Here is a 25651-nt window from a genome sequence, read left to right on the forward strand (position 1 = left end):
TGGATCACACACAGCAGTGCTGCTGGAGTTCTTAAACACCTTGGTGCCGCTGCTGGACTGAGAATAGTCCACCAACCAAAAATATCCAGCCAACAGCGTCCTGTGGGCAGTGTCCTGTAACCACTGATGAAGGACTAGACGATAACTAACACAAACCATGCAGCAACAGATGATCTGCTGTCTCTGACTTTACATCTACAAGGTGGCACATGTTAGCCTAAACAAACATGTTTTAAATCTGGATTAAAATACACATTACCAAGGTTGTGTTCCAAATATTCTCTGAAATTATGATCTAGAATGAGTTCAGGAGCTACATAAGAAAATAAACGTCCTCAAAGGGAGCTCTAATAGCCGATGAGAGGACATGGTGGATTTTTTTTTTGAGTGATTACTTTAAAAAATATTAAACTTTGTTTTCTTAGCTAAATCTGAAAAAAAATAAATAATTGGCTTAATAATTCCAAGATCATTTATCTGAGATAGCTGAAATAATTATCTTCATTGTCATTTTCACAGGATAATTTTTCTAGATATATAGAGTATTCCCTACTCCGCCTTGTAGATGGTACCAATATGCTATTCAGGCAACATTTCATTCACCATTACCTCCCGAAGCCCACTGCCTGTTTCTCAGAGGTGCTGGAAGTTGTGCATCTGTGATTGAAACTATTGTAATTAATGGAAACTGATTGATATCCAATCTGTTTAATTAGGTCAATAAGGGTCCAATACTGATCCAGTATTGGATTGGTGCATCACTAGAAAATGGCATGAGTACTGACTCATGGGAAAGACACTGCAGGGTTAATAATCTCTTCTGGTAGGTAGTAATGTAGGCTCATGGGTCGTTAGTGGAGCCATTAAGAGGAAATGCACCGTAAGCGTGAATACATTCTGACTGTAGAGGTGCTTGGTAATGAGGTTGGGATAAGAGGAAATGAGGTCGTTGAGGAGGAATCTGTGGGGGAATGTAAAGAGCTGATCAGTGTATTCAGTTCTAATGATTACTCCATCTAAATGGGGAAAGCTTAAGCACACACAGTAACTCAATGATTCTTCATGGCTGTGTAATAGAAGACAGTATCTATTCAGGCGTTACAGAATATTTACCTTGAAAAAACATGAGATTTTTAACCTTATGGATTTTATGCCTAATTAACCTTTATCTAACATAATTCAGTGGCTTTAGCTGTATCTTAAAAGAAGAATATAACCCTTAAAAGATGAATTCAATTACAATTCACAACAAAGTCATTCAGAGTGGTTTGATAAGAAATGCTCTGTTCTAGAGAAACTTATTGACTCAGATTTCTTTACAGTGGTGATGACAGAAATGAGGGATCCATATTTTTACAACACAATCACCCTACACTATACCAAAAGGAATCCTTGGGCAAGTCTCCTAACACTACCTTCGCGTACCTCTATAAAATGATCAAATTTTAAGTCGCTCTGGATAAGAGTGTCTGCCAAATGCCGTAAATGTCCTAAATATTTACCACATATTATTAGCCCAAGTAAACGCACATGTATGGCCTGACTGGGACTAGACTATATATATTACTAAAGTGATTAACTAAAAATGTAGTATTTAGTTATTAGTATTATATATACACGTTCTGATTTTATATGTGGGTGACATTGATCATCGTTTATTATAGGAGGCTTAGTTGTAACTAATTGATAATGTAACCATTAAAAGAGTGATTAAAATGTTTATAGAGTGAATCTCATCACTCGTTCTACAGCAACTTTTAAAACTACACACAAAATATGTAACTTGTGCTATATTGGTCCTGTAGTTCCCTAGTTGGGTCCAAGTTTCGTTTCTAAGCGAGTGTGCACACACATTTAGAACACAATTCAGATCACTAAAGGTTAATTACTGGTGTGTTTCATCAGAGGAACAATAAAAGGTAAGTGAAGTGTGAAACAGATTCCTATGCACAAGTTTTTTTGCTTCAAATAAAAACTATGCTTCAAAATATCAAAACACACAACGACAGCATTGAGAAATGATGTTATTAAAGGACGAGTAGATTAAAAGGCAGAAAAGCCACTTTTGTGTGTGCGCGTGTTGTTACCTGAGCAGGGCTGCTCTGGTGAGGTGGGGGGTGTGAGGGGGATGCCGCAGTTGGAGGAGTCTCTGGTGCCACTCTGAGCGCCCTGAGCAGGAGGAGGCTGCTCCACTGGCAGATCAGCCTGAGCGATGAGTACAAAGGCTGCTGGGTAAATCATTCTCACTCCACCTACAGCCGAACAAGAGAGAAATGAACACATAAATAGAAGAATGAGAAAAACGAGAGAGAGAGAAAGAAAGAGAGAAAAGGAGAACATTAAAGGAACACTTGTGTGAAAAGTAAAAACAACTATTGCTACATCTGTTGTAAACTTGCTTACAGCAGTGCTGCAATAGTCTCTAGGTGAGATTTTCAAGTTTAAAGACAAGGAAAACTCCCTTCTGATGATGCATCCTGAAGGTGGTAGGAACTTTTTACAACTACAACTGCTTTGCAGTGGAGTTTTGGGGACAGGCTCTTTCAAATTGATTCATTCATTCATTTATTTGTTTAATTTTGCTGGCTGGTGAAGGAAAGCAGACAAGTGATGTTACTGCTAGTAAGCCACATTTCTTACTGCTGCCTAACTGTGGTACCTGTCTTTAAAACATCAATTTAAAGGAGGATTAATGACAGAAATTAAAAGAAAGGATTAAAAGAAAGGATTAATGACAGAAATGACTCAATAGATGAGGACAACAACAGTCCATCTGGTTTCTATTTTGTGCTGAATAAAGACAGAATAGATGTCTGCTTTGCAATGTGGTGGTGTCAACCGAATCATGAGTTCCTCTAATCTTAGTTTGGTTGTGTTTATTAGATTATAGATCAGTGGCAACAGTCAGGATTTATCGACACCACAGGGATTCCCAGTGTTTGTATAATGTATTTGCATAATGCACACTGGGTATTGTAGTGAGAAAACACTGATATATGAAAACATAAAAACGATACAAAATCATGATTTCTGCCAAACTGATGAGGCTAATGGGATTTAACGCTGTGCTACATTATACTGCATAACACGACAAATAACACATTACCTAGTGAGTTAATTTCAAAGACGTGTAATGAGTAAATTAGTTTGTAGCTGCTGTGGTTAGCGCTTGGCCGTTGGTTAGCATTTTGGTTATGTGTTTGCAGAGCTGCTTTGTTTTGCATAATGTCACTTTGGATGTTGTCACTGTGCTGTGGCACACATTAGTGAATATTGTGTTGTTCTCTGATAATTTTACAAGCACGGTCTCTCTCACACGCATATGTGCCCAAATACTGACTACTGCCTCCAGGCTTCTGCTGCCTGAGATCAAAAGTGCAGAAAGTTCACTCCTCTACAATATAGTTCTTAGAAGCTCCCTCAGTGTTATTTATTTATTATTACATACCATTTTACCATAAGTTTCCTTCTTTACATCCCCTTTTGGCTGAAAGTGATACGAGTTAAATATGTCTACTATTGATATGTTCATTCAATTCAGTGTGTGAGATTTATACACTACAGGAGTTCTTCATGTGAAACAAGTTATGATCAGGGCAGTGCATGTGCACACCTACTCAAGAAGTGGTTACATAGAGTTGTGTGCTTTCACATGGGAATGCTAAAAATACAGCAAGATCTGTGGGCTTCCTTTGAAAAGAAAAAGAGGTATAATAACCTACATTAACCAGTGAGAGATGTTTGAAGTTATTAAAACCGAAGCTTCTCTTATTCAGGGATTATCTTATTATATAATTAAATAAAGGGTAAAAATAATATAAAAAGGCGGCACTGGCAGGTGCATCTACAGAATAAGAATTGCTTAGCTAATTTAGTGAAATATTACTGCCAGCAGTGTTGCTAATGCGACAGGTGGGTGGTAACATCATGCCTGATATGCTAACTGTTGTTGGTGTTTACAGTGGAGAGTTTTGTTACAAGGAACAAAATGCTAATTAAAGAACTAACAGGTCGAGGGGGGCCAGTAAATGCTTTCCATACAGTGAGCAGTACTGAGCAGCTCATGTCTTACAGGTTTCTTGAAGATGGAAGGCGGCATTTTGCCAGAATTAGAGCTGCGTATTTTGCAAGAAACCACAAAATAGCTCAGGGCCTGAAGAGGACTAACCCTAATGCTAAGTGAAAACAGCATATCCTGAAGTACAAATAAGACAGATTCAATAAAACATACATATCGATCAGGCATAACATTATGACCTAACAACAACAATATAACAACAACAACATCATAACATTATGACCACCTCCTGGATCAGACATAGCAGCGCTGCTGGAGATTTTAAACACCTCAATGTCACTGCTGGACTGAGAATAGTCCACCAACCAAAAATTTCCAGCCAACAGTGTCCTGTGGGCTGCGTCTCGTGACCACTGGTGAAGGACTAGAGGATGACCAACACAAACTGTGAAGCAGCAGATGAGCTAACATCTCTGACTTTACATCTACAAGGTGGACTGACAAGGTAGGAGTGTCTAATAGAGTGGACAGTGAGTGGACACAGTGTTTAAAAAACTCCAGCAGAACTGCTGTGTCTGATCCACTCAGACCAGCGCAACACACACTAACACACCACCACCATGTCAGTGTTACTGCAGTGCTGAGAATGATCCACCACCCAAATAATACCTGCTCTGTGAGGGTCCATGGGGGTCCTGACCACTGAAGAACAGGGTAAAAGGGGGCTAACAAAGTATGCAGAGAAACAGATGGACTACAGTCTGTAATTGTAAAAGTACAAAGTGCACCTATATAGTAAGTGGAGCTGATAAAATGGGCAATGTCGCCCTGTGTATGTTAACTGAAAATACCATCCAGTTTACATTCTGGTGCACTTATTGGTCATGTAATAGTGCCTGGCAACTTCACCATCTTCTGGAAAATTCACAAAATCGTTGTTAGCTTCAGCTGTAAGCGTTCCTAAAGACAGAGGATCCCTCACTGAGATTGAACTGCTTCCATGCTGACAGTGTGCTCACCATGCTGAAGTTATCCACTCGAATGCATAACTATTAAGTTTACAAATATTCTGATTTGGTCTATACAGGACATAGTTACATAAACATACTTAAAAACAGAACTATTAAAAACTATAAAAGAAACACCCGAGTGCAGTCTAATCATAACATACGATGACGCATCCCCCTTTCTGGGAATTATTTACAACTCCACCACTGATTACTACTGTAGTTTTAAAACAAAGTTTGAGGTAATTAGTGATCAAAAACATCTGTTGTGCATTTGGTGTTTTTCGTCTTTGTATTGTATCATGAATCAAGATGTTTATGTTATGATATGTGTTATAACAAAGTTGCTGACTGGGACACAGGTAGGCTTGACTGATAACAGGCCCACTTAATCAAATGAGAAAAGAATATTTATTAAGCTGAATTTTTTAAGATAATGAAATAATGTGTTTTGTCTGAGTGCTCTCATCGTATTATGTCCAGTCAAATTATTACGCTTTCCGCCAAGCTCCAACTTTTCTCAGCCCCCCTTAGTCACTGCTTAGCTCCTGCTGCTATGTGGCACTGCCTCAAGCTTTCAGTTTGTTATCTGAGCACCAGTGTTTGAATTTGAAGCTCCAGGTGCTTTTAAAAGATGTAGCAGGAGTCATTTAAAAGTGAAATTCACTCATTTTCTACCCATCTGAATCAAAAACAAATTTAAAAAAATGTTGTTGTTGTCAGTTTTCTGCAAATTTGGTACTTACTATGCTCTTTTATTACACAGGCTGAAATAGGTTTTGTGAAAATGAAACATTACTATAATGTATCAAGCCATCCAAAATAAGACATACAACCATTTTTTCATGTCCACCATGGCAATTTTCTTTTGCCTACGATGACTGGTTTTAGCTTTTCAAGTTTGCTGTGTTGTTTTTCTTTGTCTTTACACATCTTAGCAGTCTAATTTTAATCTGTCATGTTGTCTTGTTTGGGTCCACCTGCTATGCCAGTATGCTTTAGCCTATGCTGATTAGGTTTAGGCTTTTAAGTTTGCTGTGTTTTTTTTTTTTCCTTGTCTTTGTAAATGTAACCTGTCTTCATTGGCCAAATGTGCCTGGTGCAAGCAGATGCATGCTTTATAGTGAAGGGTATTGCAGTGTTGGTTGGATTCATGAGGATCTTGTTTTCTGATCGTTTGCTATTGTTTTGTATCACCATACAGCAGAAGTGTTGGAATAGGCAGGGTGATGTGCGGCTGTTAATGACATTGCAAAATATCAGTGCGTTTGGAAATTGTATCGAACAAACTTTTCCAACAGACCTATACAGAAATGTATTTCTGCCTACACCACTGTTGCTGACAATACCCAGTCCTAGTCATAAGTGGACCTCAGGGAAATAAATAAAATACAAGACAAAAATGTCTATGATCCAGTTAACTGACTGATACATTTGCATTAACTGATCTATTTGTATATAAATATACTGATATATTTGTAGACATTTTCATTTCTGCAGAAGTGTTTGAGAATCACAACATGGCCATGTGACCTTGAAAATCATTCAAAGTTAATTAAAAAAAAATCTCCAATCAAATTTGTCAGCTTGTCAGGCTTATGTTGCACTCTACTTTTTTCCTCAGGTTTGTGTGCAGGCTACTTACCAACAATGACCTCCAGGGCGACATGGCTGTGGGGATCGTAGGTGGGGTCACCCTCTTCCCGCTCGCCCTCCTTGCGCTTGAGCACCATGGGGTAGAAGTGGCTCCACTCCTCCATCAGCTTCCGCACCGCTGGGTCGCTCATCTTGAAGGCCTGTCCCGTCAGAGTGCCACCAAGTCCATATGGACTCAAGATCACTGAGAACACAGGTAACAATGCAACACATTAGCATGCTGGTACAGTTTAAATCAGACAGTAAATGCTGTTTTTTGACTGGCAAAACTTTGCAAGTCTGACAAAATATCATCAATGATGAGTACCGTTCAATCTGATCATAAAATGAGTTTTGTTATTCATCAGTTTCATCTTTGGCGCATCTGTACGATCATACTTGCGTCTGGTGAGAGTGCGTGTAATAACATAACAACTTGAAAAAAATGCCTACAAATTTCTACCAAACATGAGTTTGATCGTACAGATACGCCAAAGATTAAACTGAAAAATAACAAAACTGTAGGTGCTTGTTTTATGATCGGATTTGACTGTATGCTACTTTGATTAATAAGAGCAATAGTGTATTCGGATTATATTCTGAACTTTATATAGTTTGCACTTTAAAATGCAATAAAAAATAAATTACTATTTATTGTTATCAGTACCGGTAGCATAAAAGTATCAGTTATTATTATTAGCTGAGGAATTCAGTTTTTGTGCACATTTTTTATATGTTCTACAACAGTGGCTCCCAAGTCTGGTCCTGGTGTACCACTGCCCTGTGTAATTTAGTATTTCACCTGCTTCACTTGCAATACCCACTTCAACTCAGGAAGGGCTTGTTAATACCTGGAACAAGTAGCAGGTTATGGATTCTCCAGACTGCAAACTACTCTTCTACAGATGTTAAGTGAGGGGTGTTCACCTCATCGTAACTTCAAGGAAAATTCCAATTTTTTTTTTTTATTTCTGCATAATTGAACGGTTAAGATGTAAAGTAAGTCATTCAGAGTGCTTTGATGTGAATACTCCATTCTAGTGAAACTTACGTAGCCTGAATTGACATCTGAAGCATTAAATCACTCTAAAAGCTCTCTCACAGAAGGTTATTGCATCAAATGGTTACAAATATACTGCCTGAGACGTTGTTTTACGATAGTGGTTATATAAGATTTGGCCTATAATTTTTTTTTTAATTCCTTCATGGTGGAGAGGCACATGCAAAGGCGAAACAGTCCCCAAAGACAACTTACTTTTACAGATTTAACACTATATTACCATTATTGACATTACATATAAAAACTCAGAAAACACATAGATTTAATAGTAAATAAAATGGCTACATTTGAGTGTTTCTGTAATCATGGGCAGTTTTAGCTGTCCAGATTTTTAGAAAAATAGTGAAAAAGTACTTAACGTGACATATTCTTACTGTCATAGAGTGCTATGATAAGGATATTTCCTAAGGGTAAGGATAATGTGGTAAAGACCTTTATTTTACGGTGTTTAAATACAAATGATAAATAGTATGTCATGTTACATTAGCTTTGGCAGACACAGTCTCATATATTTGAATTTAACATGAATATGATTTTTAAAAAAATCTAATTTAAAATCTAATTTAAAACACAATGTTTACAAATGCTATGATATAACATTTATACAAAAATAAAAAGATATAACTGTGTTATTCAGTAATCTCTTTCTATGCTTTTAAGGATTGGCAAGATAAACGACAAAAAACTAGTATTTTGATCCAAAATATACATTACATTATAATTACACTAACTCAGTACATTTAGCAGCTCTTATTTGTGAAAATGTGTTATGACACTACTTTTCTGTTTATTTTCCTAAAATGTTAAAGGGCCCATAACCTACTTTTTTTCATTTTATTTTTCCCCTTGAGGTCCACGTAGATGTTTCTGTGGGTTTATGTACCAAAAACAGTTGTTATGCATTTGCACTGAGCATTTTCCAGCCGGTCTTTATCCCTTAATTAAAAAGCTCTTTTTGTTTCTGTGGCTTTAAGACTGACATATCTGAATTAACATATCTGATCTCTGTTGTGATTGGCTGCCCTCTGTTGTGCTTCACTCAAAAACCAGTCCAGGCTGAAATACTCTTTATAACTTCAGCATGAGTGGGCACGGCAAAACTACTGTAGGCTGAAAAGGAGGATAAATGAACATGTGTCGGTTTTGTGACATCACAAAAACCCTCAATTCAAAATTTTTGCAGCTCAGTTTCCTTATATGTACTTTATGGCATTATGGTGCTGTATGTTTACAACCTACATGAACCCCTTAAATGGCCAGGGCCCACCGCCAGCCCCAAAGCTTTATTACACATTCTATAACCTCAGAATAGCTCAGCCAGTTTGCATTGAAGTCCCTGTAGTTACTGAATATTAAGGCTTAGTATGTAATAAGCCTGGGATTTTAACTGGTTAAACTATTTCAATTTCAGAAAAGTGAAGAATATTTGGTTCTCCAATGACATGGGTCCTTTAAAATACATCCGAATGTCCACTGCCAGGACCTAAAAGTGCCTGTAAACACAGAAGCACTCATTTACGTCCAGTCACTATGAGTGTAAAGAGTCTACGTTTCTCTAAAAGGCAACATTTCACATCAAAACACTGTAAATGACTTTGTTTACATCAACTGAATTATGCTGAAATTTTGGAAAATGGGTGGAATTGGTTTTGGAAGGAAGGTTGAAAGGTTGACTCACCCTGTATGGGGCTGCTGGAGGTTTGGGCCAGGCGCACATGCTCCTCAGTGATGTGATAGGTGGGCTGGTGCTGAGCGATCTCCACGCTGGTGCACACGTTACTCTCACCGTGCAGGAAGAAGGAGAAGGAGCAGGAGAGGTGCTCACTGCTGCTACGGGAAATCAGAGAGAGAGGGAAAAATCTCTAATTTTAGACAGGACATATCATAGATACATGGCTGACACTATAACTTTATTGCTATGGAACAAATCAGAGAGAGATGTACTGACCATTACTTGCTTAAAGGAATACTCCACAACATTTTGACCTAAACAATAAGCTACCATAGACAACTATTTTCTTGTGCTTAGTAAAAAAGAACAGAAAACCTGAATAGACAACCAATGATATTAGAAGTTAATGGGCAGATCCTAAAAATCAAATTCATCACTCATGATAACCAATCACACACCACAGATGTAGCAGTTAGAGATTATGTTCTAGATTTTTTTTTTTTTTTGATCATGAAAATGCTCCATCACTCCAAAGAATAGAGTTCCACTGCTCCACAGCCCAATGCTGAATGTTATACATACAGGTCTCTAAGAAACATATGCTGCCATCCAGATGACGTCTTTTTCAGGGAAGGCCTTATTTATTTCAGCAAGACAATGCCAAACCACATTCTGCATGTATTACAACAGCATGGCTTCGTAGTAAAAGAGTTCAGGTGCTAAACTGACCTGCCTGCAGTCCAGACCTGTCACCCATTGCAAACATCTCTCACATTATAAAATGAAAAACACAACAAAAGGCCCCTGAACTGTTGAGTAGCTGGAATTCCATAATAAGCAGGAATGGGAAAATATTTCACTTTCAAAACTACAGCAGTTGGTCTCCTCAGTTCCCAAAACCTTAGAGTGTTGTTAAAAGAAGAAGTGATGCAGCACAGTGGTAAACATGCCCCTGTCCCAACTTTTTTGAAACATATTGCTGGCATCAAATTCAAGATGTGAATATATTTTCCAAAAAACAGTAAAATTCCTCAATTCTCAGTTAAATACACGGTTTAAATGATCTGCACATCATTGCATTCTGTTTTATGTACATTTTGCACAGCATCCCAACTTTTATGGAAATGAGGTTGCACGATTCCTTACTCATTATTATTATTGTATTTTCTTGCTATTTCTTAGTACGTTACCTTACTTGTTCAATACCTTTATTTTTATTATATTCTGTTGTTTCATTTTTATTTTCGTTGTTTCATATCTGGCTTTTATGTAAAAAATATTATTATTGTTATTATTATGTTGTATATATTATATTTCATATAAATATATACATATATATATATATTCATTATATTTTATACATATATTGTCATATATATATATATATATATATATATATATATATATACACACAAACACATTTTATATACATTTTTTATATATATATTATACTTTGTATTTATTACACTGTAAATTAGCCGTTCTTCACTGATACATCCAGAAGAGGGCGCTAAGCTCTCAATGGACTGAGGCAATCTGTGTGGCACATGAGCATTCCTCAAGCTCACCAAGAACAACAGAACATTGGAGTCATAACAGCAGGCTGTTTCAGCACACACCCGTACACACACACGCATGCTCGCGCACACACACAAGCACACGCACCACACACACACACACACACACTTCTACATGTACTGGCTGCATTAGCTTTCCTCCACTACTCCTCACATTTAAATTATTCAGATTCCTGCTGTGCATGAATCTAACAGAAAAAAAAACACTACATCAATACATTTCCCTCCTCCCCCCTCACCCAGCCAACTCTATCCTAACACAATATGAAGATACTATTAATAGGTGTATAGGGTGCCGACGAGAAAAGTGCTGTTAGAGCGCTGGAACAGGCCACAGATATGTACACACACACTTGTAACCCCATTCAGGCTGGTCTGTTGTCTATGAAAAGCATGTTGCTCATCATTCCCTGCTCGCTTCTTTGTGCACAGAAACACACTGGCATCCTTTTGACACAGGTAGCTACAAGTCACATTAGCTACTGACGCTACAGTGTAGGAGCCAGGACGCTGCATGACTTCCTAATGAGCGTGAGCATTTCTTACAGACTCCAAAGACCAGCCAAAAGAAGTGTTCATTAGGCTGCTGCTATAACCTGTTATTTTGTTGCTCTCTATAATGGGCTACCCATCACTTGCCCTACACTATGCCGCTATTATAGTTCACATATCATTTGCAAAGCTAGTCTGCTCAGGACTGAAACCCACATAATTATCTAAGGTGTCCGAGATCATCAAATCCAGGATTAACTTTCCATCCCATGAACAAAAATAAAACCGAAAAATAAGTGGTGAGGCAGCTTCAAGTGTTTACTCTCAAAAACTCACCCCCACAAGACACACGGGAAGTGTCCTCTATCACTTTAACAAAGCAATAAAGCAGCTTAAAACAATTTTGTGATCTTTTTTTCAGTCCTACATATATATGTAAATACATATATACAGTAATATGTATATATATATACACACACACACACACACACACACACACACACATACTCTATATGTTACAATTTTGTATTGTTTTGCTGAGTTTAATATACTGTAAAAATAAATAAATAAATAAAACTATATATGAGTGATGTATATAGATGTATGAGTGGGTCAGACACAGCAGTGTTGCTAGAGTTTTTAAACACTGTGTCCACTCATTGTCTGCTCCATTAGACACACCTATCTTGTTGGTCAGGGGGGACGGTAGCTCATGTTGCTGCACAGATTGTTAGTGGACTATTCTCAGTCCAGCGGTGACATTGAGGTGTTGAAGAACTCCAGCAGCACTGCTGTGTCTGATCCACAGCAACCACCACCACAGTGTCACTGCAATGCTGAGAATGATACACCACTCAAATAATCCCTGCTCTGTGGTGGTCCTGAGGGGGTTCTGACCACTGAAGAACACAGTAAAAAAGGGCTAACAAAGGAAGGTTTTTTCCTTAAAATTTGAATGCATAATTTCTTTTAATAAAAATAAAAATTATAAATAAAATGTACCATAACTTTTGCACAGGCCACATTCTGTTTTTCCCAATATTTTAAATTCAGCAAATAAACAGTATTTGTGCATTAATCTGTGCAGAAATGGGTTGTCCATAGAAGATAAGTTTACTTATTTTCACTTAGAAAATCAAAAAAACATGCCACATGACATTTGAAAGCTGACTATGCATAGTTATTGTTTAGTATAAGTTCATTTGTATTATTTGGTCATTTTTAAAACTGATCACTCGGTTAATCACCATAACAATCTGAAGAGCACTGAAACACTGATAATCAACAGTGACAGCTCAAACTATAATGACAAAATACAGGGTCAAAATATGTCATTCACAAATCAATAATCAATGGTAAATGAGGGGGCTCTCCAGAGCACAGCAGCGTAAAAGAAAGACACTGGGTAGGAGAGAAGTGGGTGGGGCGTTTTGGCGTGTGCGCTGTGTTGACATGGGAGCCAATCATGCACGTGTATCCTCCTGCTTCAATCCTAGATCTTATCAAGGGCTTAGACAAGCCATCAGAGGCGGCGGCGATAACACCCCCCTCTGATAGCATCTCGGAGTGGAACGGGGAGGGGAGCACAATAAAGCTCTTGTGAATGGTCTCTTAATGTGTTTTTACAGAACAAGACTGGCTTACAAACAATATCACTATACACAGTGCACTCGGATTATTATAATACACATAATTCCTGGAAACGCTGAATGAAAACACTTGAGAAGTTTGGAGAAACGTTGTTTGTACTTGCTCTGAATAGACAAATCATTATTACACACATCAGCAGTAAAGCAATTATCTGGCAGTACTACAATTCTTCAGGAAACTATTCAGTGCATCATGAAATCTCTCATTCAAACTTGGTTCTTTTGGTAGAATTTTGACTTAAAATAGATAATACACAAATGTGACTAGAGGAACTATTTACACATTAGTGCAGGTGGAATGTAGACAATAAAAACAACACACTGCTCCTTTAAACTAAATTTCCTTTGCTTTTGTTTTATTTCAAGTGTTTATCTGAGTTGAATAAAACCAGTAAAATGTTTTTAACATTAAGTATTTTTAGGTTGACCTGCTGAAATTTGCATTAAGAAAACTTTGAAACTGTAACGTTTCAGAAAATATGCCCACTATGTAATTGAATGTGATAGTACCTTATTTGAATATCTAAATAGGTTATTGTGATGATGTGGACAGCAAAAAAGGACAAAGAGAAATGAGTATTGTTTGCTATATATTTTGTGATGAATTTATATTTGTACTAAATCTGAGCTTGGCACAGGTTTAATGTTAATACAACTTAATTTGTGCAATTTGACAAGGAGCGGCCAAACTTTTGCATGAGACTGATTTAAAAATGCTCTTTACAATGGCCCTCGTTCACCAAAGTATGAAATAGAGCGTATTATTGTTATTTCTATTTGTATTCTTATCTTTGGTATTATAGATAATATTAATAATAGTTTTGGTTAGTTAATTGCAAATCAAGCATTGTTTATCAGGTTGTTAAACTATTAGGCTCAAATTCACTTGAGTTTGATCGTACAGGTATGCCAAAGATGAAACTGATGAATTATGGATTTGACTGAACCCTACTTTGATGAATAAAGGCCAACTCATGCACATTTTATGATGAACCGACCAACAGAAATTCAAGAATGTTTTTGGCCTTCTTGTGTAAAGTTGGAATATTACAAGTTATTCCGACAGCAATGTTATGTTAATTTCTATTGGTGCGTTTGAAATGTTCACACAATGCAAATGAATTTGGCAATTTCATAGTGTTAAAAAAAACCTACAGAAAAGGAGTTACGAGGTTTGCATCTGACAGCGAGAAAACACTTTTTATCAATTTAAGATTGGATTTCAGATATATTATGATACCATGATGTGCAAAATGTTTGCTGGCCCCACAGAAGGTGCACCCAGGTGCTCCGCCTAGCAGTGAACTCTACAGCTGGATCCCAGTTCAAACTGTGAGTGTTGTTTGTGGCCACGAGTCCCAGAGGATGTGAGTGGCCGCATTCTGAACAGGAAAAAAAAACACTGGGGCCTGTTTTCCCTGTAGCTTTGTGGCTTACTGTACCAGCCAGCTGGGCATCTGTACAGTTACACAGTGAACAGCACTCCCCTCTGAGAGCGCCATGTTGCCCAACCGTGCAGTGTGACCAAGATAGCAAAACCCTCAGTGGTGAAATCTACAGAAATCGCCCATATCAAAGCAGCGAATGACCAAAGCTGATCAAAGTACTCAACGTCAGTTATTCATCAATCCCATCTGTGGTGTACTGGTACAAACGTTTGGTCAGAGTGTGAATAAATTTAATAACCTGAAAAACGATAGATTTGTGAATCAATTATCAAAGCCATTATCAGTAAGATAATTAATATCAGTAAAAACAAAAATTTAATATGTTAACTGCACTATTAGAGTACTGTCAACAAGTAATTTGAAAATGCGAATGCAAAATTGCAGGCTCACTATGCCTTTTAATCAAGCTTTAAGTAGAAATAGATGAACAATTGAGGTTCAATGGTCACTTGCGTAAAACATACTGAATGACCTTAGGTTTTCCCTTTTAGGTTTTCCCTTTACCTTAACCCCTTGAATGGCCAAAGTTTCATTACACACTTCTATAACCTACGAATAGTTCCACCAGTTTGTATTGATGTCCCTGTTGTTACTGAGTAATAAGCCTTTGTATGTAATAAGCCTGGGATTTTAAGGGGTTAAGTAAGCTACATAAATTCTCATCAGGGAAATGTTTAAATGGAAAGGTTAAACAGGTATTATTAGAATATTTTTTGATTAATAAAAAAACACTCAATACAGAATGTAAAGTAATTGTAATTGTGTAACTATGTAATTAATTATGTTGTAATACTGTAGTTATGTATAAACAGTAACGCTAAGTAAGCACAGTGACTCTAGACATCTAAGGGTCTACAGCAGGCTTCAGAAAAGTTCCAACAAAGTTAAGAGATGCGGTTGCCATAAAACATATGAAATTATCTTCCATCTTTTGAAATTACTTTAAAATTAAGGTCAGGACATGTGTACAGGAAGAAGCGGGTTGAAGCTTCAGTTGTACCGCTAGCAGACGTACATGTCCCGTTACATGCACAGCAACAAGGACATGAATTAAAGATCTTGTTAACATGTTTTCAATTACAAGTGGAGCAGGAGAAAAAGTCAGCAGGGCATATAGCACACATGATGTATAGAGTTAAATCTACACACAGTGACTGTCGATGCAGAAGAGCACAACGCTGGGTTAACGCTCTGTGTAGAGTGTCACACACCGGCAAATTACACACATGACCGGCATGTGTTCTTCATCCTTGTGCATACGATGCTCGGCATACGCCTGCAATGCTGCTGTACTCACAAAGTATTAATAAATGAAAAGAAGAGATACTGCCACATGGCCTGAGAGAGAGAGAGAGAGAGAGAGAGAGAGAGAGAGAGAGAGAGAGAGAGATTTAAACAAATTTTCTTCCTCTATCCAATCACTGGCTTGGAAACAAAAAGGAGAGGACACAAATCAGTGGTTTCTTAAACCTTAGAAGTATTGTCCTTTCCTATTCTATTTAAATGTAATTACACAATTATATTGTTACACAGTGAATTACATTGACATTTAATTTACATTCTATATCGTCAGGCTCCAACTTTTTCTGTATGCACAAGTTCAATTCCAAAAGCACTACGTGTTCAAAAGTTTAGACATCTGCTTATCCAACAGTTTTTTTTTTTCTGAAATCAAGGGAATTATCAGAGACTTTGTCCCCCATTTGCTGCAGTAACAGTCTCTATTCTTCTAGAAACGCTTTATATTAGATGTTGAAACACTTGTGAGGATTTCACTGCATTCAGCCACAAGAAGCATTAATAAGGTCAGGTACTGATGTTGGTTGATTAGCTCTGGATCACAACGCCACTCCAACGCAACCCAAAGGTTTTGGATGGAGTTCAATCACTCCAGAGAAAACAGTTCTACAGCTCCACAGCCCAATGCTTGGGGGCTTTACACCCTTCTAGCTGACACGTGGCACTGGACATGGTGACCTTGGGCTCATGTGCGGCTGCTTCAGAGCATCCCATTCTATTGGCAATGCTTCCCTATGGAGATTATACAAGCTCTGTGTGCAACTGATCGCCTGTGTCAGCAATCAGAGCACCTTAAAGTAGCTGAATTCACTACTTCATCAATCAATGAACAAACAAAATACTTTCTCTAGCTGTTCAAGTAAAATCTGCTCTGCTGGTTGAGGACCTAATTGATGATTTCCATGATGGATTAACAAGGTATTATTTGTTTACTGATGTTCATTGGTTCGAAAATTCAAGCATACCTTGAGAGCAGATCGGAATGTTATTATTACAAAGTTTTGTATTTAATAACAAAAATGGATGTATGTTGTTTGGTTTATATCATCTTCTAAGTCGCTTATCCTTCTGGGTCACTGGGGGGTGCCCATCCCAGCACTTATTTGACCAAAGGCAGGAAATACCCTGGACAGGTCACCAGTCCATCACAGGGCAGACACACAAGCATATACCTTCCCACACACACACACACTTAAGGCCAATTTAATATCCCCAGTTGGCCTGACTGCATGTCTTCGGACTGTGGGAGGAAACCAGAGCACCCGGAGGAAACCCACACAGACACAGGGAGAAGAACTCCACACAGAGAGGACCGTGGTCGCCCGGCCAGGGAATTGAACCCAGGCCCTTCTTGCTGTGAGGCGACATCGCTATTAATGGTAATAGCAGACTACACATTATGAAAAAAAATCCTAATCTGTTATTGTTCTTGACTCAGACTCAACTACTACAAAGTCTCTGACTCACAGTGACATGTCCGGGTCTTGGACTTGACTCAGACTCGTCTGTAGTTGTCTTGACTATGACACTAACAGTAAAGTTACAGGCTTCGTTGAGGCTTTAACCTCATCCTGAACAACAGTTTATTCAAACACTCTTTGGTACTGTGTTTAGCTGCTTGTGAATGGCTCATACTGAATGTGTTAACTGTAAGTAGGTGCATAATGTGTGTGTGAGAGAGAGAAAGCGAAAGGCTCAGTGTGAGCAGAAGCGAGTGAATTATTTAGCGCTGTACACACTCGATGGCTACACGGTTAACACACGGATCCCAGCATGCTTTAATAGGCCGACACTGCGCACAATTAATACTTTTACACTGAAATCAATCAGAAACTACAGCGCTACAGAAAGCAGCGCATGGCCGCACCATTTACCATCCCCGGGGGTGGCTGTGTGTGTGTGTGTGTGTGTGTGTGTGTGTGTGTGTGTGGTGTGTGTGTGTGTGGTGTGTGCATGTGTGTTTCATGCCATGTACCACTCATGTACATTTGTCTAGTGTCATGTTTCAGCCTGACTGCATGAGTGTGCACAAGTACAGCCCAGTTGTTCCCAACCACTTCAGAAGACACCCAGCATTTCTCTGTTTCCTCAGTACAAAACAAGTATATACAAATCTTCTTCAAGTATACACAAATCTTCTCAAATCTTCACCAACTTTGCAAATTTTCTGCATTATTCAGTCATTGAGATGTAAACAAAGTCCTTCAGAGTGGTTCGATGTGAAATATTTAATTTTAAAGAAACATACCAGCTCAACCTTCTTTACAGTGGCTGTGATAGGGACCAGGCGTTGCCACCAGTGAGTCTACACGTCTTCTGAGTTTTTATATGCAATGTTGATGATAATAAAATGGTGGTAAATCTGACAAAATAATTTTCTTTGGGCACTATTTTGCATTACAACACCCTGCATGTACCTCTCCACCATGAATGGATTTTAGAAAACCTTCATAAGGTTTAAAGAGCCTATCACAAAACAAAGTCTCAGGCATCAGGCAAATTATTCATAACCATTTCATGTAATAACTGTCTTTTTACCTTTTAGAGGTCAGATGTCTTGTTCCTATCGTCACCACTGTGAACACTTCTGACTCTGCAAGTTTCTCTTGAATGGAGTGTGTCACGATTGCATATCAAAGCACACAGAACGACTTTGTTTACATCTTACCCATTTAATTATGTGGATTTTTCATGAGGAAAATTTGGAATTCCCCTTTAAAGTCAGTTAAAAGAACAGACCATTGTTTTTCATCTGCTGTATCTGTATCATGCAGTTGATTACCATCAACAATAACTTTCCTGTACACAACAAAAATATTAATAAAAACATGTAAAATATAAGCTAATGGAAAGTGTTTCAGTATCTTTCAACTGGCCTAAAGTTTATGTTTTTTCTGCTCTTTCAAAAATGTCAAAAATGAATGGATATTAGGTGTACTGTAGAGAGCGATAAGCAAAGAAAAAAAAACAGGCCAAAATTAAGGGTTATGCTTACTTTTTAGGTGATGCAGAGAAATACATTTGAATATGATTCATTATTGACAAACATTGGTAGGTTTTCATATGAGTAAAGGAAGCTGATTAGATCAACACACAGCTAACAAATACAACATTGGATGCTGATGCGGACTTTCTTCTTCTTAGTGGACGATGTGCCAATATGTTAATTTCTCAGAGAAATACAGCATCCTTTCATTGTTTCTTCACCTAGCTAACATTAGTTAGAGTAGTTAGCTTAGTAAGCAAGCCGGCCACATGACATAAAACAAATAAGATGCTCAGCGTTGCTTTTCTATCAAGTCATTAACAACATGTCCTTGACAACATGCTCATGTCAATGCACTCATGTTTCACAGCAGGAAGGTATAATATAATACACACACTCATGAACATGAGATAAACTCTCATTTTTTATAGTCCTGTTAACATATTATAAACATTGGTGTTCCGTTGTTAGCCTCTGAGAAACATAAGGAATAACTGGATAGTAGAGATATCTCTGCACCTCACCATTCAATTCAATTTCGATTCAGGGTGCCACAATGCATCTCCATTTCAGATTTCTATATCCTGAACTGTGAGTTTTTAAGTATCTTATATTTGTATCTTCAAAGGAAATCATATATTTTATAATTAAGTTCTAAGTAACACAGGGTTTTGAAAAACTCTCTTATTTTGAAAGTTGTGTACTAACAGCACCCCTTGCTGGAGAAACTTCAGAATCCCACACATGCTTTTGCAAACAAGTGAGTTCCAAAGCCTCATCCAGTCAACGTGCTTTACGTACAAAAAAGTTTTTTGCCGCTGTTATAGTGAAATTTAGCTAAAGATGCCCGTGGGAAACCATAATGTTTTATATTTTCATATTTTTATTATGAAATAATTACATTACTGAATTAGCCTGTTAGCATCTCCTAAGATGGTTATTAAACTTGGTCTAGCTCTGATTATTACTGGATTAGCCAGTTGGCATCTCCTGAGCTGGTTATTAAACTTGGCCTAGCTCTGATTATTACTGGATTAGCCTATTAGCATCTCCTAAATTGTCTGTTAAACTTAGACTAGCTCTGAATATTACTGGAATAGATTTGCTTGTCTGCCAGTTAGTATCTCCTGAGCTGGTTGTTAAACAAAGCCCTATTTATACATATGATATGTTCATAGAGTTTTCTGGTCTTTTACTTCATATAAAGAAAATTTGTGACTGTAAATATGCATTCAATAGTTTCTTTCTTTCCTCCTCCAAGCCAGGCAGCGCCAAAAAAGTGCCATAGAAAGATTATTTCACTTCATTACTAACCATACATGCTATCTTCAGTATAATCTTACAGGGCTTTTTATGTCCATGACACTTATGATGACTCTTATAAACACACTCCAACTTTAAATGACCTAAGCAGCATACTCGGGATTGTAACTGTGTACAGCACAGTCTACGACTTGCACTTATAATACGCTATCTATATAATCTGATCTATGATTTTATAGTTAAGGCAGTAAAGAGAGGGGAAAGGGATTGTGTTAGATGCAGAGCAGCTATACGATGCTGCTATAATCTTTATGAGTCTCTTCTCTCCTCTGTGAGAAAACTGCCTGGGAGGTGTAGGGCTGTAACTATTGGTTATATTAGTAACTGAGTAATTTCCTGATAACTGTAATGCTCAAAGGGGAATTCCACTGATTTCTCTACATTTCTGCATATGTTTCAGCCTGGACTGCTTTTTGAATTAATTTATTTTTATTGTGCCTTTTTGAGGCAAAATACAGGGCAGCCAATCAGAAGAGAGCTCATTTACACATAGGCACAGCAACAAAAACATCCTATTTAATTATAAGGGACAAAGAGATGGTGGAAAATGGTCATGTAAAAAATGAATAATGACTGTTTTTGATAGATAAAACCCACACAAGCATCTTAAGCGTACCTTTGGGAAAGGAAATTAAACTAGAAAATGTAGTAAGGAAATTCGTTTGGGTCTTTCAGGTTTGCCAGACATGTATTTTTCACAACTCTGGAAGCAGACTGGATAAATAAGCAGCAGACCAGATTGTCTTGGAAGGATGAAAAAGTAAAAAAGTTTTCTTTAAGTGTTTTAAATGTTAGCTTTTGCTATATTGAATAACTTCCGTCAAGAGGGGTGAAATGAACAGGAAACGTAGTGTTAGTGACGCCTCTACATTGTATGTTTTAAGTTCATTGTTTTTACAATTTTTATTTTATGACTTCTCTTTATAATGTAAATTACGCAGCATAGCATTAGTTACAGGTAGTTACAAGTTAGCATGCAATTTTATCCCTCAAAAACAGCAGGTGAACATTTAATTAAACAAGCATGTTATTATGGTGTCACTGGTGGGTAACTGGCAGTGATCAAATTACAAACAAATCACCCCCCCCAACAGTTTCACAGAGGTGATTATTGTTGCTGTCATTTTATTTCCATTGTATATCCAACCGATCAATGCTGCATAAAGAGATAATACTTACGTGTGGAGCCGATCAATAAAGCAATAGCGGAAACCAACCTCATCGGCTACCGCTACACTACCACCAAAACAATTAGCAGCCTGTTTAGATGAAGCTGGGAGGCATTTCTGTGTTGTGTTTCACTGGCAGAAAACAGAACAGCAATGTGGTTGTGGTACAAAGTCTGATCCAGGATCAGTTCATCCTGCAGCTCTGAACTTTAAAAGGGTCCATCCAATATTCTGTTTGAATTCTATTGCTTTATCTGGTCCACTTACGGTTGTTTGGGCAGTCCTGGTTAAATAATATGTTTTGTTGATCTTCTAAATGAAAATAAGTTAGCACAACCTCCACAGAGAACACACTTCTGCACAATTTAATGCACAATTACTATTTATATGCTGAATTTCAAAAGCTATATTTGATGTATTACTTTTTTCAATGCATTAAACTGAGCAAATAATTTGAAACTGTGCAATAACATTTGCAGAAATATGCCATATTTTACTTTGTTCCAGGAGAGGATGTGTTAACTTATTTTCAATTCGAAAAACAACTAAACATGTCATTTGACAGGGGGTGTCAGTTACACTGAATTCTTTCATGATCATTTTCTAACATCTGTTTAGCCATTTACACAAGCTGTTTTTCATATACTGCCTTTAGGAGTGATGAATGTAGGTAAATCCCCTCTGTTCTGATTGGCACTGGCTTACCCCCTAAAATCTGATTGGCCACCTTGGGCACCACCCCAAAACTTTCTTTCATATAACTGGTTGAGCAGAATGCTTCACCCACTAAACTGGAAGAAAGTACACTCCCAGAAAAAAAGGTAGTAAACGGTCACTGGGGCAGCACCAGTCTTGTCACTGGGCTGGTACCCTCAAGGGTACTTCTTCAGTACCTTTAGTTAGGGAACATAATCGTACCATAATTCATTACAGTTATTTATTTTTTGAGTTGTATTTACTCCACACATGCTGTCATGTCTCCAGGTTTTAGTTGATTGTATAACAGTTTATAATTGCTCCTTTATTGTTATTACTGTACATGCAGCAGAATGTAACCTCTGCAACATTTAAGGTGGAACAACAAAATTCGGGAAAGAAGCAAGTGAATAAGAAGCTAACTGCAGGTTCATTACAGATTGTGCGCTCTATGCACTTTATGTGTATAGGCTGTGTATTAATGATGCGTTGAGATGTCAAAGATGAAGTAATGTCCTCTAGTGTACTCAATACTGTGCAAAAAAACACTCTTCTGTTGAGTAGTCCATTCATCTGATATCAACATTATAATTTTTGTTTACATAAAAAAGGAAGAAATGGAATAGGCCTCGTTTTTGGGTCATGTTTTTAAATGTTAGGTTATTTTCAATTATTGCACATATTTTCAAGCTTCATGAACTTGGGAGTCTCTAAAATTGCCATTAATACCTTCTCAGAAATAAAGGTATGAAACCGTCATGGGGCAGTACCCCTCTTGTCTCTGGGGTGGTACCCTCAAGGGTACACCTAATATTATGTTTTTTTAAGTTGTACTGACTCCACACACTCCGTCTCGTCTCCAGCCTTTTTACTTTAATAGTTCTGCTTTAAAACATTAGGTTATGAAAAGGTACAAATATGTACTTTTCACCTGGGAAAACCTATTTAAGGTATACAATTGGACCTTAAAACCACTGTTGTACCTTTGAGGTACATTTACATTGTACTTTGATGTGAGAAATGTATCTGCACAGTACTAACAGTGTACAGTCCTAGAACTGCTACCAACCGTACCTCATTCAAAAAGTAGTCTGAGCTGAAACACTCCTCATTACTTCAGAGCGAATGGGAGTGGATAAACTTCTGTCGGCTGAATAGGTGGATGTACGCAAATATCTTTTCTTTTTCTGAAATGGCCATTTTTGCAGCTCACTTTCCATTTATTCACTATACTGACTGGACATTGATTGCTATGCTTTAAAACTTTCGCCAGATATACATCTTACATTGAATTCCAAAAAAGTGAGAACATTTTGTTTACATTTAAATGTAATTACACAATTAATAATGAATTCACATGTGATTTATGATGTGTATCGACAGGTTTCAGTTTGCAATTCTGTTTTGATCTTAACAAATGATTACAAAGACTGCATGCTCAACAATAATCAACAAAAATCTAATTCAGATCATAAAATATCTCCTCTTCTTCCTACAAACACAAATATAGTCTTGTTTGAAAGCTTAGAACACACACTGTCAATGAAAGTCTCTGCTTGTTTCTATGCACTACGAGTGAGACAAAAGACCTTACACCAGGAGTCTGTTAGAAGGGTTAATTATGGGGGCGCAGAGTGAAAAACTGCTCTCAGATCAGTCCGCGGCTATCAGCTGCTTTATTCTTCTTCTCCTTTTTTTTTTGCCTGCTTTCCTGAGCTGGCTAAGCAGCGTGGAGTGACCCCGTGATGTAGCCCGACACCCAACGTCCGTTGCCAAGGAGATGGCTAATGTCTCAATGTCATTCCTTTCCCCCCTGGCCAAAGTGGGCTGGGGGAAAGCGACCAAACACACACACACACACACACACTGACACAGACACATCAAAAAGAGACCCTGTATGTATGATCACATGTGCATAAGGTATGCGGCGCTTAACGGCATGTAAGACGTTCAAGTTCACGTTAGAAAATCCAAATGTTTCAATGCACATACCGACTCATATTGACAATTTACGTGACGTTCAAATAAATGCTTTTGCAGGCAGTTTATATAAAAGGCAGCCTAATCCCGATCATCACAATCCAATCCTTCAACTGCCACACTAATGCTTAATTTATAAGCCCCACTCTCTCTCGCTCTCTCCCCCCTTTTTCCCTCTCTCTCTCTCTCTCCCTCCCCCCCCTTCTCTATCTCTCTCTGTGGGAGTCTGATGCAATCCGTTACCAATGTACAGTGCGCACTCTCCCAGACACAAAGAAAGGAGGGGAAAAAGAGAGAGAGCCAGAGGAGAGATGGTCTAGAGGGAGAGAGAGAGGGACGAAGGAACGAAGGAGGAGAGAAAAAGAGAGAGAGAGAGGAGGGAGGGGTGCAGCATCTCTTCAGAGATGTGATGGTACTCCCCATGCCCTGGGCAATACAAGGGAATGAGACTTAACTAGGCTTTACATGGGTTACAGCGCCCCCTGCAGGTCAGCGAGGCTACTGCTGTAAACTTTCAACACAAAGAAACGTAAGCTGTGAAAGTGTGTACGGGGGTAACGTGGTATTACACAGTCACGCGGGGGGCGGGGGGGTATTATGATGGAATGTTTGTTGTGTACACGTGTGTGTGTCATCAGCTGGATTAATGCATGCAAGTGCATGATAGCTTGTGTGTTGCCTGAGTGAAAATCTGTGGTTTACTTATTATTTAATGTCCACAAATTCCAAATACAGTGAGAGAGAGAGTGTATGTGCGTGAAAGAGAGACTCAGACCAACAGAGAGAGAGTGAGAGAGAGAAAGTGAGAAAGAGAGCGTGTGAGCAAAAGAGACTGAGATGGAAAGAGAGAGGGAGAAAGAGACAGATAGACAAGGTGAGATGAAGAGTGAGAGAGTGAGAGAGAGTGAGAGTGAGAGAGAGAGAGAGAGAGAGAGACAGATAGAGACAGAGAGAGAGAGAGAGAGAAATACGGAGACAGAGAAATCTATATTGCTTTTCTTGGTAAAATAGCTTGATTTAGTTATTATTTAATGACCATGTAGTCCTACTAGAGAAAGAACGAGAGACAGGTAGAATGAGAGGAAGAGGGAGCAAGGGGAGGGAGACAGAGTAAATGAGTGTGCTGTGTGTGCATGTGTCTTGGCACATATGGATTTCTGCGTGTTAAGGAATGGCATGTTGTGTTTGTGTGTGTGTGGGTGCCCACCCTCTCTGTCCCTCTCTCTCTGTATGTGTGTCTCTCTCTCTGTGTGTCTCTCAATGTCTCTCTCTCTCCAGAGCAGGCTGTTCAATAATTCACTGCTTGGCTGTGTGTTGGACCCTGCGGGCGGCGCAGCAGCTGACAGTGTGGCACAGACAAAGCTGTCAAACTAGAGAAGAATCAGGTGGGCTTAACGGGGTCTAACCCACCCCCCAACACACACAAATACTTGTTTTAATACAATGCAAGGACATGGGATAATACACACATACCTGTATGTATTATATATTAGAGGGAGCATTATATATCGGAGGTCTGATTTCCTGTGCAGGGAGAAATGTCACTGCTGTATTAATAAATCATGTACAATAACTGATTACTGTTAAATAATGACATGTATGTAAATAAAAGAAAGCAGAAAACACATTTACTAAAACTC

General features: G+C 38.2%; 1 protein-coding gene across 5 annotated transcripts in view; it reads right to left on the reverse strand.

The window, feature by feature from the left end:
- LOC118814539 (mediator of RNA polymerase II transcription subunit 13-like) overlaps positions 1 to 25651 on the reverse strand; it is a 142327-nt gene that overhangs the window by 29521 nt on the left and 87155 nt on the right. For 4 of the 5 annotated variants that reach the window (XM_036580181.1, XM_036580180.1, XM_036580177.1 and 1 more), the window contains exons 5-7: positions 9399 to 9550; positions 6671 to 6865; positions 2088 to 2252 (exon numbers count right to left, since the gene is read on the reverse strand). In XM_036580181.1, coding sequence (XP_036436074.1) covers positions 2088 to 2252; positions 6671 to 6865; positions 9399 to 9550 — 512 coding nt within the window. The remainder of the gene's footprint in view (positions 1 to 2087; positions 2253 to 6670; positions 6866 to 9398; positions 9551 to 25651) is intronic. The other variant, XM_036580178.1, reaches the window with a different exon arrangement.

The sequence above is a fragment of the Colossoma macropomum genome, unplaced genomic scaffold (assembly GCF_904425465.1).
Source record: "Colossoma macropomum unplaced genomic scaffold, Colossoma_macropomum, whole genome shotgun sequence".
Classification (NCBI taxonomy): domain Eukaryota; kingdom Metazoa; phylum Chordata; class Actinopteri; order Characiformes; family Serrasalmidae; genus Colossoma; species Colossoma macropomum.